We start from the raw sequence: 20,127 nt of genomic DNA, 5'->3' as shown, positions 1-20,127 counted from the left end.
AAACTTGTACCACTGATGACCTACAGAAAGCTAACAAAATTTATTATTTTTTCCTCCGGTTGCAAAACTATGACTTTTCCAACAAATGCAGTATTGTTCTAGACTCTCTTAATGATAATATGGCCATAAGGCTTGAGGTGAATAGCTTTAAGGTGAAGTCACTCTTTTGTCAGTTATGTACTAAGAAATCCAAAGGACCAGATGGGATTTCTGCCGCTTCCTAAAAACCTGCGCTGAGGAAATTACTCCAGCTTGGTGCCCACACTTTCAGCGTTCATTGGACTTGCGCACGGTTCCTGCACTATGGAAAAAATCTGTGATCACCCCAGTCCCAAAGAAGCCTTGCCCGGCTGAGAACAACCATTACAGGCCTGTAGCATTGACATCAATCGTAATGAAATGTTTTGAGAAATATATTATGTTTTTATTGAAACATGAAGTAAATAAAGTAAACTCAAAGTTAGACCCTTGGCAGTTTGCTTATAGATATAGTATTACCCATTTAGTCCTCAAACATTTGGAGGACACTAAGGCCTATGCACGCTTAATTTTATTGATTTTATTTCAGCTTTCAATACTCTTCAGCCATACTTCCTATTGGATAAATTGAAACGGATGAATGTTAATCCTTTTATTATTAAATGGTGTTTTCTTTTTGTACCTAATAGGGCCCAAAAGGTAAAAGTCAATTAGGCAATTTCCCCAGTTCAGTTGTGTGAGCAAAGCCCCCCAAAATAATATTGTGAAATTCTCTGATGATACCACCATTCTTGGCTTATTACACAGAGATCAAAATATATCATCTGATCACTCTGAAATCAAACAGTTTAGGGATTGGTGTGATTCTCACCACCTAGTTGTGAAAGTGAGGAAAACCGAGGAGATGATATTCGATCCGAAATCAATTGGTGACCCTAGTCCAGTACTCATTCATGATGCATCCATAAATCAGGTTTCTTCATATAAATATCTTGGAGTCTATATTGACCGCTCGCTTACATGGCATGTTCATGTTAAAAACCTTAGCTCTAGGCTACAACAGAGGATGTGCTTTTTGAGAAGGCTCAGACTCAAGTTGGTAGTTAAATGATGTCTTTGTTTTATCAAATGATTTTAGAGAGTGTAATTCGATACAGCGTTCAAGTATGGTGCGATAACCTGTCAACACAGTTAAAGTCTAAGATCCCATGTCTCATCCAAATGGCAATTCAGTCTTTATATGAAAAAGCTGTAATTGTAATCGTGTGGATGTGCATTATGCTGTTGTTGATGTAGTGGCTTCGAGCCCAAGACAAGATGTGGCTGTGGGACAATAAAGTATATCTTATCAAATTTGATAGGAGGCACAACAACGCTGCTGCAACACGGGTCGTTACCTTGATTGTTTTGGGTTGAATGGATCACATGACTGTGTCACTTGAACATCTCAGTTTTCCAAATCCACACTTCAACGTGAAGACGCCGTTTTCAAATGAATCCACTTGGTAGAGCTCCATTTTCGCAGGACAAAAAGGAGAGGAAGGCCAATACGTAGAGTAAAAGATGTGTTTTCAAATGTATCTGGATCATTGTGATTGATTGAGTCTTAATTCTAAAACTCAAGACACAGCACAACTTCAGTGCTGATTGTGACTGCTCAAGCTAGATTGCTGGTGGTTAAGATGTTGGTTTTTGCACTGAAATACCACGTGGGGCAACTGTTTACAGAAATGTCCCCTACATTTTAAGGAAACATTACTGAACAAATAAGGGGTTACACTTTGTTTAGCTTTTAGGTTTGGCTTTGGTTTTAAACTTAGGTATAAATACTTGTTCAAAACCATGTTTCGTATTAAAATCATGGTCAGGTTTGGGTTAGGGCTACATTTACAGTAAATAAATTGCTTGTTGGTTCATTGTATTTTTCTATAGGAGTAAAAATCGAATGTTTTTGTATGAGCCAACGTGTATGATTTTTTTACGATTGCGCCATCTCGTACTTATTATTATGGCTTGTCATGAGACCGGATTGCTCTGGTCCTTTCTACAGTGAGTCTACAGGATTATAGATTTGCTTGTTTATCTGATGTTTTAAATGGAAATGCGAGAAAAAAGATGAGGTGTTTTGGTTGTTGTCAAGTGAGAATATGTTGAATTATATTTTATATGTTTTTAAATAGATTTTCTTGGTGACTTGGTGATTATTACATTTTCTGGTGATTTTTATTAAATCAAATTGTACGTAAAAGCTTGTTTGCTACTATAAACGTAGAAGAAACTGCTGGGAAAGTAAAACTAGTAGAAAGACTTTTTTTGGATGTTGTGGTTAAGTTGCTGTCCAAACCAGTCGCAAACTTAACAGTGCCACTGAACAAAAACTGGTTTGGGCGATTGATTTTTATTTTTGTTGCGTTGAGCTGGGTAGCCCCACCCGCTGTAAATTCACATCGGTCTTAAATCCGTCTCCACATCTTTGCAGTGTAAAAATTGAATATATTCAAATTGGCTGCAATTTTGGCTTTGTGCATCACTTTGCTTTCAGTTGGGATCTAGAAAAGACATCCAGCTTAGAAAATGATATAAACCCGTTGTCAACACGGCAAATACAACATGAGTCCTACAGAAGTGTATGTTTGGTCTCACATCTCGGCATATTGAACGTCATTGGGGCCCCTATATGATGTCATCACTGCACAGAAACCGTGTGTGTGTGTGTGTGTGTGTGTGTGTGTGTGTGTGTGTGTGTGTGTGTGTGTGTGTGTGTGTGTGTGTGTGTGTGTGTGTGTGTGTGTGTGTGTGTGTGTGTGTGTGTGTGTGTGTGTGTGAGCGTGTATTTATCACTTTGTGGGGACCAAATGTCCCCATAAGGATAGTAAAACCCGAAATTTTTGACCTTGTGGGGACATTTTGTCGGTCCCCATGAGGAAAACAGCTTATAAATCATACTAAATTATGTTTTTTGAAAATGTAAAAATGCAGAATGTTTTCTGTGAGGGTTAGGTTTAGGGGATAGAATATAAAGTTTGTACAGTATAAAAACCATTATGTCTATGGAAAGTCCCCATAAAACATGGAAACACAACTGTGTGTGTGTGTGTGTGTGTGTGTGTGTGTGTGTGTGTGTGTGTGTGTGTGTGTGTGTGTGTGTGTGATTTCAGTTTCTCAGGAACTATTCATAAGGCAATACCTTTTAATGACATAAAGGGAGTTTCTGGTAAATACGTGTTCCCATTTGCATTCCTTTCAGTGTGAAAGCATGTTAGAAGGTTACAGGCATTCAGAACAGTTCTTTCCTTCCTGGTTCTTTGTCTTAAGTGGTTTCAGCTTAGATTCTTAGGCATTTTATCACACCATTTTAACTTCATACGGGATACTGTCATTTTATTGTTCGTATTGCATGCCACAAGACTATTGCGGGTGTTGCTTTGTTCTTATTTTTATATAATAATTATTTTTTTCATTACTTGATAGATCGTTATTTTTTTTTTAATCAGGTAGTTCATAAAAAAAAAAATATATATATATATATATATTCTGCCATCATATAATCGTCATCATCATATTGTTCCAAACCTTTATGACTTTCTTTTGAGATGTTGAATAAAATTATCCCTAATTAATGAACTTATTTTGTGCATGCAGTTTTCTCACCTCTCTCTGCTGCCCCCTGCAGGATGGAGGCCTCATGTCTGGAACTGGCTCTGGAAGGTGAGCGCCTGTGTAAAGTGGGGGAATACCGTGCGGGCGTGTCCTTTTTCGAATCTGCCATCCAGTTGGGCACAGAAGACCTGCAGATTCTGAGCGCCATCTACAGTCAGCTGGGCAATGCCTACTTCCACTTGCACGAATATAATAAAGCGCTGGAATACCATCGGCATGATCTCACACTCACCAGGTCTGAATCTGGAATGTTCTCTCACTGTTTTATAGCTGGTCTCTGTTACAGTATTAGTGGTGCAAACATCACTATCACTATAGTTTTAAATACTTAAGGTTAGCTTTTGTTTTTTAAACATTCCCCTAAAGTATTTAACCATTTGTACTACAGACATTAATGATACCTTATGTCAGTCTTATTATTGTTAATGAAAACTAAAATGAAAACATTTGTGTCAAAAACCTTAAACTTAAATGCATTTTTGATACACAATATTCTATAAAATACAAAGATTTTATGTAAAACTTAAATAGTGCCTATCAGTCTTGGATTGATTACTAACTGAAAAATAAACTAAATCAAATGGACAAATTAAAACTAATGGAAATAAAAACTAAATAAATAATATACCTCCATTTGTGTGGCTTATTGAAGAGAAATGTGCCATTTCTTTTCAAGCAATTTAAATTACAATTTAACGACTTAATGAATGAAAGAACTCAAATATCTGTCTAAAGGTCAAAATTGTGTCATTGTGTTTTTGAAAATTGCATTGTTGTGTAATATTTTTAGAACTATTGGAGATCAGCTGGGAGAGGCTAAAGCTAGCGGTAACCTTGGAAACACGTTAAAAGTTCTTGGTCGCTATGACGAAGCCGCAGTTTGTTCCCAAAGACACCTGGACATTTCCAGAATGCTCCGTGACAAGGTATCTGTAACACGATCGAAGGGCTTTCAAGGGATAGTTCACCCAAAATTGAATTTGTTTTCATTATTTACTGTCCATCTTGTCATTCCAAACCCATATGACTTATTGTTTACACATTTCTCGCCATTGAAATAGCCATAGAAGCTGGCATGGCGTTAAAAACAACAAACAATCAAACACACACAAAGTCTCTAGAATTTACTCAGAATGGTGCCAAAAACAAAAATCATCCAGTGAGCTTCAGTTCTGTGGATGGAAAGGCCTTGTTGATGTGATAGTTCAACAGAGAATGGCCAGAATGGTTGGAACTGACAAAGTCTACAGTAACTCGGATAACCACTCTGTACAATTGTGTTGAGAAGAACATCAACTCAAAATGCTATTCTGAGATGCGGGTTGGCGCCGTTTTGGCAGCTCGAGGGGGACCTACGCAATATTAGGACAGCGATTCTTTGTTGTTGTGGCTGATCGGTGTATGTTATGCATATGGACTACATTTATGGTGCTTTAAGTATGTTGAATTGGTTTCATTGACTTACACTGACACCTAGTGGCCTGGATGCTGCATCTTTCAAACACCGTCATTTTCAGTTACCAGTGCCATTGTAGAAATTCACTCTGCACAGTAAACCAGCATTAATTTAATCCATGAATGAAAGTGTCCAATAATGGGGCAGTTACTGAGATTAAGCGAGTAGTATTCGGCTGGCCATGCTATCATGGCCGCCGGTGTTGTAGTACTCGAGACCAGACTTTTCTTGGTCTTGTCACGGGCTCGTTAGCAATTTAACTCGGTCTTGACTCGTCTCGAACAAGTGTGAACCTCGAGTCCAGTCGAGTCTATGTAAACGTGCTAAATGGGTGTCTTTAACTGTTGCATTATTGTGGGAGGGCGGAGGGCGGAGGGCGGGGCCGGGTCGTGATTATACACACCCGGTCCCTTATCAGGCTAATCAAGCCCTCCGAGAGGGACAAAGGCCGACTGCGGAAGGTGGTGCGATGAGAGAGAGATTTTTTTTTTTTTACAGTCAGCTGACCGTCATGTTTGTTTGTGTCTTTGGTTTCAGTTTTACATGAAACTGTTATTTATATTGTCAAGCCGGTTCTCGCCGCCTCCTTCCCTTAAATCCCTTTACAATTATGTATCGCTGTTTTTGATGTCTCGTGCAGGAGATCATTTTTTTAAGTTCTTTTGGCAAGTTAAAAAGAACATCAACTGGTAAAAATGTGTCAAGACACCTGTTATACTCTTCATTGCACTGCTTTGCTCTGAACGGCCTCTCTTTTAGAAATGCTTTAGCCATTAGTTACATGAATGCTACACATACTGAAGAAAATGTCAAAATATTTCTCTCAATGTCCTCAGAATTGAATGGTGTCTGAGAAGAAAAAAAATGCTTACTTGACTTACAATGAATTAAATATAGTAGTGCAATTGAGAAAATTGTTAACAAATTGAATGTAAATGAATTGTCATATTTAATACATTATTGTTTGGTTGTTAGGCCCATTTTAGTTATAGTACAGATATACTGCATTTTGTAAACGGAATATAATAGTATGCTATTTCTTTAGAAGTCAAACTTTTTAAATGAAGAAAATAATTACTGAGTGAACCTTTAAATACAAGGCGTTGATCCATGTTAGATGTGTAATCAGTGGTGGTTGCTTTCTGTGGTTTGACGGCTGTATGTTGTATTTGTGACTGTGCATGTCTCTGTGTGTGGTTTTGTAGGTGGGGCAGGCTCGGGCGCTGTATAATTATGGGAATGTGTACCACGCCAAAGGGAAGAACATATGTTGGAGTGGTATGGACCCAGGGGAATTTCCGGAGGAGGCACGCATCGCTCTAAAGAAAGCAACGGAGTACTACGAGTGAGTGCAGAGAGATTTTCATTCTTTTTGAAGGAATAGTTCATCCCAAAATGAAAAATGCTCCCACCATTTACTCACTATCATGCCATTTTACGTATGAATGACTTTTTTTCTTCTGCTGAACAAAAACGAAGATTTTTAGAAGATCTCATCTCTTTAGATCCGTACAATGCTGGCCAGAACTTTGAAGTTCCAAAAAGCACATAAAGGCAGCATAAAGGTAATCCATATGACTCCAGTGGTTAAATCCATGTCTTCAGAAGCGATACAATAGGTGTGGGTGAGAAACAGGTCAATGTTTAAGTCCTTCTTTACTATAAATGTCCACTTTCACCAGCCATCCAAACGCTCTTCTCTCTGAATTCTAAGTGCATATCGCCACCTGATGGGCAGGGAGGAGAATTAAAGTAAAAAAGACTTGATAATTGATCTGTTTCTTACCCACACCTATCATATCTCTTCAGAAGACATTTTTTAGCCACTGGAGTTGTTTCAATTACTTCTATACAGACTTTATTTGCTATTTTGGAGCTTCAAAGTTTTGGTCACCATTCACTTCCATTCTATGGACCTAAAGGGCTGCTGAAGGAATAAAGCCATGCACATCTGGGATGCATGAGGGTGAGTAAATGATGAGAGAAATTCTAAATTTTGGGTGAGCTATTCTTTAATGGCTAGTTCACAAAAAAAGAGAATTCTGGCATCATTTACTCACCCTCATGTTGTTCCAAACCTGTATGAATTTATTTCACAGTGGAACACCAAATGTGTCGTTTAAACGAATGTCTAACAACATGAGGATGAGTAAATGATGACATTCATTTTTGGGTGAACTGTCCCTTTAACAACAAGAACCAAATTTAGACGACGCACATGTCCAGAAAGACAAAAGAGTAAGCCTTGACAAACGTTAGAGAGATTTGTTTAGTCTCTTGGACTGTAATGTTTTGCAAAGACAATTGTGAAACTCAAGGTCATTTAATTCAGGAATGCTATGATTTGGCTGAGCATTTTCTGCATTGCTTCATTGGTTTGTCTGTCCTCTACTTCTCGGTTTGTAGAGGGAATCTGGCCATTGTGAAAGAGTTGGGGGACAGAGCGGCACAAGGCAGGACCTATGGTAACCTTGGCAACTCTCATTACTTGCTCGGAAACTTCCAGGATGCTGTTCTTGCCCATGAACAGGTATTTCTTCCTCAAATGTAATTTTTTTTTTTACTGAGTGCACCTTTAATGTACTCCTAAACTTAATGCACTCAGTAACATTTGTTTCTAAAAAAAAAAACAAATAATAATTATCTGTTATTGATTTCATTGTAAAAATGCGCTTATTCACAGTCAGCAATGATTCATTTATTCTGTGAGTGAAAGCATTCAATTACAGGGGATTTTTTTTTCTTGTAATTTTATTTATTTATAAAAAAAAATGCAACTTTATTCTCACTTCACACTTCACTTTTTAATCCTTTGCCATCCCCCTTTTACAGCGTCTCCTTATTGCAAAGGAGTTTGGCGACAGGGCAGCAGAGAGGAGAGCGTACTGCAACCTTGGAAATGCGTACATATTCCTTGGCCAGTTTGAGGTTGCAGCGGAACATTACAAGTCAGTTTACCATTAGATTTTTTGATTTTGCCAATTTCCCCCTGCATTTTTGTCAGTTTGATGATGTGTTGTTTTTGTGTTGCAGGCAAACGCTACAGTTGGCCCGTCAGTTGAAGGACAGAGCGGTGGAAGCTCAGGCCTGTTACAGTCTGGGCAACACCTACACACTCCTGCAGGACTACGAGAGAGCCATAGACTACCACCTCAAACATCTTATCATCGCTCAGGACTTAAAGGACAGGTGTATACACACACATTAACTCTTCTATACCTTCCTTTTTGGACCATTTTTTTTAATATATATATATATATATTACACATTCAGATATACAGTATCTCACAAAAGTGAGTACACCCCTCACATCTGTGTACATTTTTGATTATATCTTTTCATGTGACAACACTGAAGAAATTACACTTTGCTACAATGTAAAGTAGTGAGTGTACAGCTTGTATAACAGTGTAAATTTGCTGTCCCCTCAAAATAACTCAACACCCAGCCATTAATGTCTAAACCGCTGGCAACAAAAGTGAGTACACCCCTAAGTGAAAATGTCTGGCACTGGGGAGCTACAGTTCATTGAGGGAACCATGAATGCCAACATGTACTGTGACATACTGAAGCAGAGCCTGATCCCCTCCCTTTGGAGACTGGGCCGCAGGGCAGTATTCCAGCATGATAACGACCCCAAACACACCTCCAAGACGACCACTGCCTTGCTAAAGAAGCTGAGGGTGAAGGTGATGGACTGGCCAAGCATGTCTCCAGACCTAAACACTACTGTGCATCTGTGGGGCATCCTCAAACGGAAGGTGGAGAAGCACAAGGTCTCTAACATCCACCAGCTCTGTGACGTCGTCATGGAGGAGTGGAAGAGGACTCCAGTGGCAACCTGTGAAGCTCAGGTGAACTCCACGCCCAAGAGGGTTAAAGCAGTGCTGGAAAATAATGGTGGCCACACAAAATATTGACACTTTGGGCCCAATTTGGACATTTTCACTTAGGGGTGTACTCACTTTTGTTGCCAGCGGTTTAGACATTAATGGCTGTGTGTTGAGTTATTTTGAGGAGACAGCAAATTTACACTGTTATACAAGCTGTACACTCACTACTTTACATTGTAGCAAAGTGTCATTTCTTCAGTGTTGTCACATGAAAAGATATAATCAAACATTTACACGTGTGTGTGTGTGTGTGTGTGTGTGTGTGTGTGTGTGTGTGTGTGTGTGTGTGTGTGTGTGTGTGTGTGTGTGTGTGTGTGTGTGTGTGTGTGTGTGTGTGTGTGTGTGTGTGTGTGTGTGTGTGTGTGTGTGTGTGTGTGACCCCCAAAATGATCACTTATTAATGTACATTTAGGACAATCAATTACTAGACTACCACAACATATACATACACTTGTACTAACAAGTGACATCTTAAATAATATTAGTTAATGTAAATAAATACAGTTTTATCATAATGTTTTGCATTGCAGTAAGTCACTTAGATTCGGGGGTGGGGGATAAATTAGAAAATTTTTATATAATGTAGCAATGCAATAAATCTCAATGGTTAATAGCTTAATTTTCTTCTTCTTATATTTTTTAAATATATTTTTTGTCCCAGACATTTCTTGACATGCAGCTTTACTTGTTGTCTAAATGTCCTGCTGTTCTGTGTGTAGGATTGGAGAAGGGAGGGCGTGCTGGAGTTTAGGGAACGCTTACACCGCACTGGGAAACCACGAGCAGGCCATGCGCTTTGCTGATAAACATCTGGAGATCTCTAAAGAGGTCTGTGTATGTGTGTGGGTGTGTGCCATGTGAGAGATAACACCAACAGACTGCACAGGAAATGTTTTGATGCTTTTGAGACGAGCCTATGAGTGAATCTCACGAAAACATCTCCAGGTCACATCTGACCCCAAAATCTAAATGAAAAACAAAAAATCCTATTTTTAGGACAATTAAAAATGTTTTGCATCGCAACTTTATTGTCATGAGAATTAGGCACATTTCCCCTTTCAAATTCAATACAGTTATCTGCATGCATTAAAGGAAGTGTAACATAGTGTAGTGTGTAAGATTGAGTGTGTTTGTGCTTTCTTGCGTAGCACTTTTTAATAATGATTTTACACTCCTCGTCAGATTGGAGACCGCAGTGGAGAGCTGACAGCCAGAATGAACGTATCTGATCTGCAGCTGGTTTTGGGTCTCAAAAAAAACAATTCAAACACAAACAGCTTTACTGAGAGTCTCCCAGGTGACAACAGTCCAACTGGTAACAACACACACACACATTTACTGTTTCACAAGAATTGAAATGGTCCACAAATGAGAAGTGTTGTCAGAAATATTGAGAATGTAATGTTGCACAAGCATCCTTGAACGTGCAAACAATGTTCGTGGAATACATTTTTGCCTTGCAATTGTTGTAATTAAGGTGACTGACTGTGACTAAAAATCTATTTTATTGTAGATATATTAGATTCACTGCCTGGCCCAAAAAAATAAAAAATTGCTGTTTGGATTTAAGGCAGTTAAGATCTGAGGTTGCTTCAGTTAGTCAGGTCTTGGCTCAGCAACGTTATGCGGCAATAAAATAAAGTCAGCTGACTACCTGAATGCACTGAATGACCAGGTTATCCCATCAATGGATTTTTTTCCCCTGTTCAAATGATAGATGGATGGAGAGAAGGATGTATGGATAGATAGAATAATAGATTGATAAAACGATGGATGGAGGGATGAATTTATGGATGATTGGATAGAACAATAGACAGAATGATGGATGGGTGGGTGGATGGAATAATAGGCAACCATAAAATCATGGATGGATGATAGATGGACGGACAGACAGATACACTGTTGAAGTCAGAAGTTTACATACACGTAGGTTGAAAATAATTTTTTTAACTACACAGATTTCATATTAGCAAACAATAATTTTGGCTAGACGTTTAGGATGTCTACTTTGTGCTTGAGTAATTTTTACAATATTTGTTTACAGACAGATTGTTTCACTTTTATTTGATTTATATCACAATTCCAGTGGGTCAGAAGTTTACATACACTAGTTAACTGTGCCTCTAAGCAGCTTGGAAAATTCCAGAAAATGATGTCAAGCCTTTAGACAGTTAGCCAATTAGCTTCTGATAGGAGGTGTACTGAATCTGAGGTGTACCTGTGGATGTATTTTAAGGCCTACCTTCAAACTCCGTGCCTTTTTGCTTGACATCATGGGAAAAACAAAATAAACCACCTAAATTTGTGGATCTCCACAAGTCTGGTTCATCCTTGGAAGCAATTTCAGAATGCCTGAAAGTACCACGTTCATCTGTACAAACAACAATACACAAGTATAAACACCAAGGGACCACGTAGACATCATACCACTCAGGAAGGAGAAGCATTCTGTCGCCTAGAGATAAACGTAGTTTGGTGCGAAAAGTGCAAATCAATCCGAGAACAACAGCAACGGACCTTGTGAAGATGCTGGAGGAAACCGGTTGACATGTATCTATATCCACAGTAACACGAGTCCTATATCGACATAACCTGAAAGGCTGCTCAGCCAGGAAGATGCTAATGCTCCAAAAACTCCATAAAAAAGCCAGACTACAGTTTGCAAGTGCACATGGGGACAAAGATCTTTTTGGAGAAATGTCCTCTGGTCTGCTAAATTTTTTTTTAACTGTTTGACCATAATGATCATCGTTATGTTTGTAGGAAAAGGGTGAGGCTTGCAAGCCGAAGAACACCATCCCAACCGTGAAGCATGAGGGTGGCAGCATCATGTTGTGGGGGTGCTTTGCTGCAGGAGGGACTGGTGCAATTCACAAAATAGATGGCATCATGATGAAGGAAATTTATATTGAAGCAACATCTCAAGACATCAGCCAGGAAATTAAAGCTTGGTTACAAATGGGTCTTCCAATTGGACAATGACCCCAAGCATACCTCCAAAGTTGTGACAAAATGGCTTAAGGACAACAAAGTCAAGGTATTGGAGTGGCCATCACAAAGCCCTGACCTAAATCCGATTGGGCCAAAATTCCAGCAACTTATTGTGTAAAGCTTGTGGAAGGCAACCCAAAACATTTGACCACAAGTTAAACAATTTAAAGGCAATGCTACCAAATACTAACAAAGTGTATGTAAACTTCTGACCCACTGGGAATGTGATGAAAGAAATAAAAGCTGAAATAAATAATTATCTCTACTATTATTCTGACATTTCACATTCTTAAAATAAAGTAGTGATCTTAACTGACCTATGACGGGGAATGTTTTCTATGATTATATGTCAGGAATTGTGAAAAACTGATTTTAAATGTATTTGGCTAAGCTGTTTGTTAAGTTCTGGATAGATAGATAGATGGAAGGAAGGATGGGGGTATGGATGGATGGATAGAACAATTAACTGAATGATTGATTGATAGATGGATGGATGGATAGAATAACAGACATAATGATAAAATAATGGATGGATGGAACAATAGACAGAATGATAAAAGGATTTATAATACACCACACAAAAATGTATTAGTGTGAATGTGGCCTCACAGTGCCTGGTTCTTTCTGGTTCTGTAGGTGGACGATCCAGAGGTAGCCGGAGACACAGCATGGAGAACCTGGAGCTCGTGAAGCTGAACGCTGACAAAAATACGGTGAGATATTAAACGCACATTCACATATGCACACAAAAAACTCCTTAAAGGAGATTAGGAATACAAATACCTACTGATATGTGGATGAATTGTCGTAAAATACTGAAACACTTCTTTTGCCACATCCTTTGTGCATTATTCCCAGCAAAGTTGCTTGTCTTCTTACTTTTATATGCTGTTCTCAGGGGCAGACCTGTGAGGAGAATCCCACTGACCAACAAACCAAATCACCAACCAAATCATCCATAGCCAAGACTTCCTCCAAGCTTTTCTTCATCAATCGCTTCAGAGGGAAAAAACAGAAGTTGAATGGATCTAATCCCAATACAACATCAGAAAACAGCAGCACGCATTCAGCTCCTTTTGAAACACAGGTACAACTGTACTTACTGTAACTGTTATAAGCCGTGTTGGAGAGTAACTAAATGTAGCTGTACTTCTAACTTGACTACATATCTACAAACATCTGTTTTCAAGATAGTTTTGCTTTATGATGCAAGAAGATATTTTTCCAACAAGTATCAATGTGTTTTTTGTTATTCTTATTTGTATCTAGTTCTTTAAATATACCATATATAGTTTAAAGTATAATTTAATTAAATGCATAGTTTACCCAAAACATAAAACTTTCTTTTACTCACTCATTCCTTTCTTCAGTGGAACATAAATGGTAATAAAACAATAAATGTTCCACTGAATTCAATTCAATGGCAATAACTAAACAGAAACTCACTTTAACACATAATAAAAGGGATGCCCCCCCCAAACAATCTCTCATCGTTTACTTTTAGAAGAATATCTCCGCTCTGTAGGTCTTTACAAAGCAAGTGAAAATTTTTAAACTCCAAAATGGACATCAAGTCAGTATAAAAGTCATCTATAAGACTCCAGTGGTTAAATCAATATTATCTGAAGTGATACGATAGGTGTGGGCAAGAAACAGATCATTATTTAGTCAATTTTTACCATAAATTGTCCTCCCTGCCTAGTAGGGGGCAATATGCACGAAGAATGCAAATCGGCAAAAACAGGACGACTTAAATATTGATCTGTTTCTCACCCATACCTATCATATCATTTCTGAAGACATGGATTTAACCACTGGAATCTTATGGATTACTTTTATTTTGTGTTTATGTGCATTTTGGATCTTCAAAATTCTGCCACCCATTCACTTGCATTGTGAGGACCTACGGAGCTGAGATATTCTTCTATTCTTCTTCAGCTGAAGAAAGAAAGTCATACACACCTGGGATGGCATGAGTGTTAAATGTTGAGAGAATTTTAATTTTTTGGGGTGAACTATCCCTTTAAGCATCCAAATTGCCAGAATTATATTTCATCTGATCTGACTCACTTGTCACGTGGTTATACCACTCACAAATTAATTCATTGATAATTTCATGCAGTGTAGAAAACCAATAGGTTGAAACTTCGGTAACATCAAACCTCATTGGTTCTCATGTCCTGATGTCATATAACGTCTGGTCACAAGATACGCTAGACCCAATGATGTTTGATGTCATTGACATGTCTCCATATTGATTTAAAATATTGGGATAATTTTCATTATTTTAAGTACTTGCAAGTAGTATAGCTAGATGATAAATAGCTATAATTTCTTTGTCACTGCTTTTCTACAGTTTGCACCAGACACTCTGGGTGATGATGGATTTTTTGACCTTCTAAGCCGTTTCCAGGGCTGCCGCATGGATGACCAAAGGTGCTCTTTAGAGGACGGCATAAGCCGTGTTCCTGGCCCCTCCTCTCCCTGTGAAACCCCGCCTGTAGCCTTGAGGAAATGTGAGTCAGCCATTCCTCACTCACTAAACTGACCTGTGCAAAGTATATTCGAATATGAAGGGGCAATATATAATCACTGCAGACTGTTATCTACAGACTAGAGGTAGACCGATATATCGGTTTTAGGATTAATCAGTGCCAATAGTTGTTGTTTGGACCTATCGGTTATCTGCAGGAATCTATGCCGATATCTGTTGATAGTTTTTTATTTTTTGATACCGATAACTAAGGTGGTGGAAAAGGTTGATTGATAACCGATTTATCGGCCAATAGTTACAAGTCGATTTATAGAATTAAAAAAAAAATTCTCAGCCTTTTCCATTTTTTTTATTTTTATTGTGTGTTGTTTTTTTTTTTTTTTTTTTAATTATAAAATTTTTTGATTTGGTGCATAATGTGGGACTCTTATTTTGAAATGGTGACTTGGTGCCATTAAATTGCTCTTTAAGCTTTTTATAGCCTATATTCACCAGATGAAGGATTGTGTATACGTAAAGTATATTTCACCAGATCATGTATTTGTTGTATTATTATTCACTAAATATAAAGTTGGAGACACAATGAATGTGCTGACAGAGCACATTTCCATAAAGTCACATTTTTCTTTGCGCGCCCTCGCTTCAATTTAGAACCCTTGATTATCAAATTAAAAAACTAAATGTGCATTAAAAGGGAGGATAAAAAGATGTATGAATATTGTCAAAGATGAAAGATTCAGATACAGCACTTCCCCGTGAGGTGTCGGTAATTGTTTTTATTTCACCTCTAGAGGCTGCTGTTATACTTTTGAACCAAGCGTTCTAGAATCCTCCAGCACCAGCCATAGAGGAACGGAGGAATACAAAAAAAACAATGTCTGCAACTATTGGCATAGATTTTAGCCCTACAACGGGTTCTTCCAAAAAGCAACTAATTTCACAGATTCATTGGAAAAATCCACCGAAATATTGGTCAAGCTGTAATCTTCAGCAACACCATCACACTACTTTTACACTACCACTACTACCCTAGAAATTAAGTTGCTTTCACACTGATAGCAAAAGTTACCAGATGTCATTCATTTTCAATCAGAGTTGGCCATTTTAGGCATTGTCTGTTAAAAATACAATAAAGATGAGTCAAATTTAACTTTATTCAAATGAGAAGTGATGCAATGCAGCAACTACTGATGAGGGTGAAGCTCTCATGGTCTGCCTAGTGATGCAGTTGAATACTGTAGTTATATAGGAACACCTACTTACGACAAACAGTACAGTCACTTGGCAACCTCAAGCGATTCAGTCGCTGTCAGTGCGAACGCAGCTTTAGTGTGTAACAATTCTCGAAGTCTGAAGCAATTACAGATAATTTTCTGTGAGGCTCCTTTGCACTCTTCTAGATGCTTTTATCAAGAATCATGCTGCTTTGGGGGGCCTGGGTAGCTCAGTGGTAAAGACGCTGGCTACCACCCCTAGTTCAAATCCCAGGGCGTACTGAGTCACTCCAGCCAGGTCTCCTAAGCAACCAAATTGGCCCGGTTTCTAGGGAGGGTAGAGTGACACGAGGTAACCTCCTCGTGATTGCTATAATGTGGTTCGCTCTCGGTGGGGCACGTGGTGAGTTGTGCGCGGATGCTGTGGAGAATCGCGTAAAGCCTCCACACGTGCTATATCTCCACAGTAACGCTCTCAACAAGCCACTCGATAAGATGCGTGGGTTGACGGTCTCAGACGCGGAGGCAGCTGAGATTCATTCTCCGTCACCCGGATTGAGGCGAGTCACTATGCCTCCACAAAGACTAGAGCACATTGGGGATTGGGCATTCCAAATTGGGAGAATTCATTTGCAAAACCCTCCAGAGATAACTATAGTGTGCAAATGTCAAATCCATTTTTACTTTTTAATCATATAAAATATGAGAACATTGTTGCACACCTAATAAAAGGCATAGCTGGTCAACAGGTTAATTGTTGTATTTTGGATGCTTGTTCTCCGTATGGAAAGCTGGTTTGCCGGGTTGTCCATCAGCCTTCTTAACTAGCTTTTTCAGCTGGACTATCTTGGTCAACCAGCTTCACTGCCTAGTGAGTAGCATTGCTTAGCTGGTAAACCAGCTAGACCAGCACAAAAGCAACATAAACCAGCGTGGATATTCTTACTCCTCTCAGTGTTAATAGCAGTAATCAAGGCTGATTGAATCCCGCTGTAAAGCCATTGGCAGTTTCATGGAATCTGACTACATTGTGCTGTTTTTGTCCTTGCTCAGCTATTTATGTGTGCAAAGCGGAGGCCTCATCACAACCTGCAGATTTCCTAGACCTGCTGGCCAGCTCTCAAAGCCATCAACTGGACAAGCAGAAGACCAGTGTGGACAGTCTCCCGGGTCTCCGGCTGGACCAGCGCCAAAGCCAGGATGTTCTCAGCAAACTCATGGCCTCTGCTGATGCCAAGGAGTCGGATGAAGACTTCTTTGACATGTTGATTAAGTGCCAGGTTGGTAGCTACAATTTTCAATTTTCAATCCAGTATACAAAATATTGACATAACCCTAACCTACCCCTGAAATTAGACTGATAAGAATGACATTAATACAAAATCTGACACTAAACTCTGCATGAGTGAAAGAAATGTTGTTCCAGTACCTACAAGGATGTTGATTCAGGACCATGTGCTACTAGACAAAATCAGGGTTACCATGTTGAAACTCTGCTTTGTCATTCTTGCTCAGGGATCCAGACTGGATGATCAAAGGTGTGCTCCTCCACCTCCCCCTACCAGAGGCCCCACAGTCCCAGATGAAGACTTCTTCAGTCTTATCCTTCGCTCCCAGGCCAAACGAATCGATGAGCAGCGAGTTATCTTACCTTCAGACACAAGACCCTTTCAGTCCTGACTGAATTTCTCTTTATAATGCCTGGGACAGAGTCTCCATGAGACAAAAAAGGACTTTTTAGGAACTTGGGGCCTCGATGAAGTGTCTTTGAGTTTTACTCATGAACCTATGACTTGTTTCAGCACACTGACAGTCAAACTCTTCAAGAGGTTTCCGTTCTTGCTCAACATGAAGAATTTTTTGTAGAAGTAGATAAATTAAGTTCAAGAGTTTGCAGATAATTTGTGCAGAATTGAGATGTTTCTTCTGGATCAGACCAAAACCACAATCTCTTTCTCAGGGATGTAATACGATGCACTGAAATGCATTTCATTTACCTGGATAACTGGATGGATTTTGGACACAATCATCTGATATTGGACAGTACATTTAGACTTCATTTTATATTTTTAACACTAAACTTTGTATAATTTCCAGTTATCAGACTTTTTTAAAGTTGTTTGCTTTCTCTGACTTGAAATGTATTTTGTATTCTCTTTTAATACCAGCAAATTCAATGTTATAAATCGATGTTTTTTTTTAAGGTTTTGGAAACCAACAACAAGCTGTCTTCAAACGTCTGGAGGTTATATGTGAACATAAAATAATTTGTTCTGAAAAAGGATAAACAAGACAAACAAGAATGTAATGCTCGGTTTGAATGGCTGAGGAATAAAGCCTCTTTGTAATAGTTAGACCTTATTTCAGTTCAATAGATGCATCACTTGTAGTTTTCACTTGGCTGCTTGGGGAAAAACAGCTGGACTAGCATGGTCACTCAATTCATAGAACTAAAGTTATAAGCGTCATCTTTTTCTATTCTCAATTGCATCACATAGAGGCTGTGAAGAACCACATACATTACATTAATGCCCTAGAGTTTGCAAGACAATCAGGCAGAAGATATTGTTTCAGCAATGAGCAGAAATAAAGACTTGTGAAATCGCAATGTTTAACTCACAGAAATGACCAGATCTGGTGTGTGCAGTCTGAAGTTGTACTGGGTGGCCACAACCTGCTTAGTCTGAGCGACCTGTCCAAAGAGATTGAGCATCAGTGGAGCGTGATCCACCAGGTGATCCTTGTACTCATCATAATGCAGAGTCCAATCCAGAGTCCTGGCTGTTATGGGGAAAATGGAGAAATACTGCATTAATACTACTGAATATATAGTAATCAGCCTCATCATGATGAGATCTCTCGTTCTGAGAGCAGTTTTGCAAGACTGTATTTCAAGCTTCTCACATTCACAGGGCTTGAGATCAATGCATGTCTGATCTCTCTTCAATAAGGCCTTGTGGACACCAGTGTAGAGCATAGATGTTGCATGGCTCTAAAGAGTGAGGTTACGAGGTGAGCTGCATTTGTTTTTCAGATTGAGGCAAAGCACAGCATCCTTGCCCACATGCATCCTTCCCCTGCAGGCTGACTTCACACACTACATCCTCAGTACAGGGCAATGAGTATGTGCATCGTCTGGAACCATAGCGATAGGCGGTGCCCAAAGCAGCACATCCTCTGAACCTATTGAATGAAAGCACAAAAAACATCACAGTCAGTTGGTGTTTGGGGATTTGAGCGATCGGTTATGCTCGAAGTCGTTATTTTTAGTGATGGAAATTAATAGGAATTTAATGATTCTGGTTCCGATTGCTCTTAACTGTTCATGTTCTTTAAATTTACATTTATGCATTTGGCAGATGCTTTTATCCAAAGCGACTTTCAGTGCACTTATTACAGGGACAATCCCCAGAGACAACCTGGAGTTAAGTGCCTTGCTCAAGGACACAATGGTGGTGGCCGTGGGGATCGAACCAGCAACCATCTGATTACCAGTCATGTGCTTTAGCCCACTACACCACCACATGTTAATTTGAATGGACTGTTTTAGATGATTGAGACAAATTAACATCTTTATTATAATTTTTCGGAACTGGCAAGCAAGGCTATAAGTTGTTGAGTTAGTCAATAAGACCAATTAAACCAGAAAGCCTAGTTACAGACAAATGACCTAAAAAAGTAGGCTAATAATCGCAATTAAGGGCTTTACACACATTGACATAATTGTGTTGCTATGTAGGAATTCTGGAACATCCATGCATTCATCCATCCAGCCAGCTACCTCTGTCTATTGGTTTGTCTATTTGACAATTATGTTGGTAAATGGAAGCGCAGCATAGTTCTAGCGGGAAGACCAGCAGGTGTACATCATCACATCATTAGCTGGGTAACTCCTAGCCAATCGCACGTAAGCCATTGCTTTATAAGTCCACATTGCTGTTTCGGTGCGCTAACACTGCAACCTCCACCTCCCCACCACCACCAGTTGAGCCCTGTCCCGCAGGGGGGTAGGCTCCTCGCCCCTGCCTCCTATCTCCGGCAGGACATGACTGTTCCGGGTACAACTCCCTTGGACTGCCGGACGGGGCCTACGCCAAAGAGAGAGACATCACCTCCCGTTTTACATCTATCAAATAAATGGCATCTCAAACTTCACTCAATCCTGCGTGTCTTCCCGATAGAACTATAGTGAATATATGGATTGGGGTAAGTTAAGAAAGGCCTGAAATTTGTGTGCCGCAATGGATGGGAATAATCGTCACTGTCAGGCTCACTACAATTCTTAGAAAACCCCTAAAATGTCATGACAGCAACATAGTTGCTTATCAGACTGTTGCAATTTAGTTCAATCAGTGAAATTAATATAATATGTGGTGGTGTGGCATAGTAACTAAAGAATTGGGCTAGTAACCAAACATTTGCAGGTGCAAAACCTGTAAG

General features: G+C 39.2%; 1 protein-coding gene across 2 annotated transcripts in view; it reads left to right on the top strand.

Annotated features, from left to right (window-relative positions):
* LOC127624811 (G-protein-signaling modulator 2-like) overlaps positions 1-18,262 on the top strand; it is a 29,445-nt gene extending 11,183 nt beyond the window's left edge. Inside the window, exons 2-14 of one of the 2 annotated variants that reach the window (XM_052099745.1) lie at positions 3,653-3,874; positions 4,430-4,565; positions 6,301-6,440; positions 7,502-7,625; positions 7,928-8,043; positions 8,129-8,284; positions 9,708-9,816; positions 10,171-10,303; positions 12,616-12,692; positions 12,878-13,066; positions 14,336-14,495; positions 16,741-16,967; positions 17,203-18,262. In XM_052099745.1, coding sequence (XP_051955705.1) covers positions 3,653-3,874; positions 4,430-4,565; positions 6,301-6,440; positions 7,502-7,625; positions 7,928-8,043; positions 8,129-8,284; positions 9,708-9,816; positions 10,171-10,303; positions 12,616-12,692; positions 12,878-13,066; positions 14,336-14,495; positions 16,741-16,967; positions 17,203-17,367 — 1,954 coding nt within the window. In that variant the 3' untranslated portion in view covers positions 17,368-18,262. The remainder of the gene's footprint in view (positions 1-3,652; positions 3,875-4,429; positions 4,566-6,300; positions 6,441-7,501; positions 7,626-7,927; positions 8,044-8,128; positions 8,285-9,707; positions 9,817-10,170; positions 10,304-12,615; positions 12,693-12,877; positions 13,067-14,335; positions 14,496-16,740; positions 16,968-17,202) is intronic. The other variant, XM_052099746.1, reaches the window with a different exon arrangement.
* Positions 18,263-20,127: the final 1,865 nt, after the last annotated feature.

This window comes from Xyrauchen texanus, chromosome 31, assembly GCF_025860055.1.
Source record: "Xyrauchen texanus isolate HMW12.3.18 chromosome 31, RBS_HiC_50CHRs, whole genome shotgun sequence".
Lineage (NCBI taxonomy): Eukaryota > Metazoa > Chordata > Actinopteri > Cypriniformes > Catostomidae > Xyrauchen > Xyrauchen texanus.
Note: the sequence above shows the minus strand (reverse complement) of the source record. Positions and strands in the feature narration are given on the sequence as shown.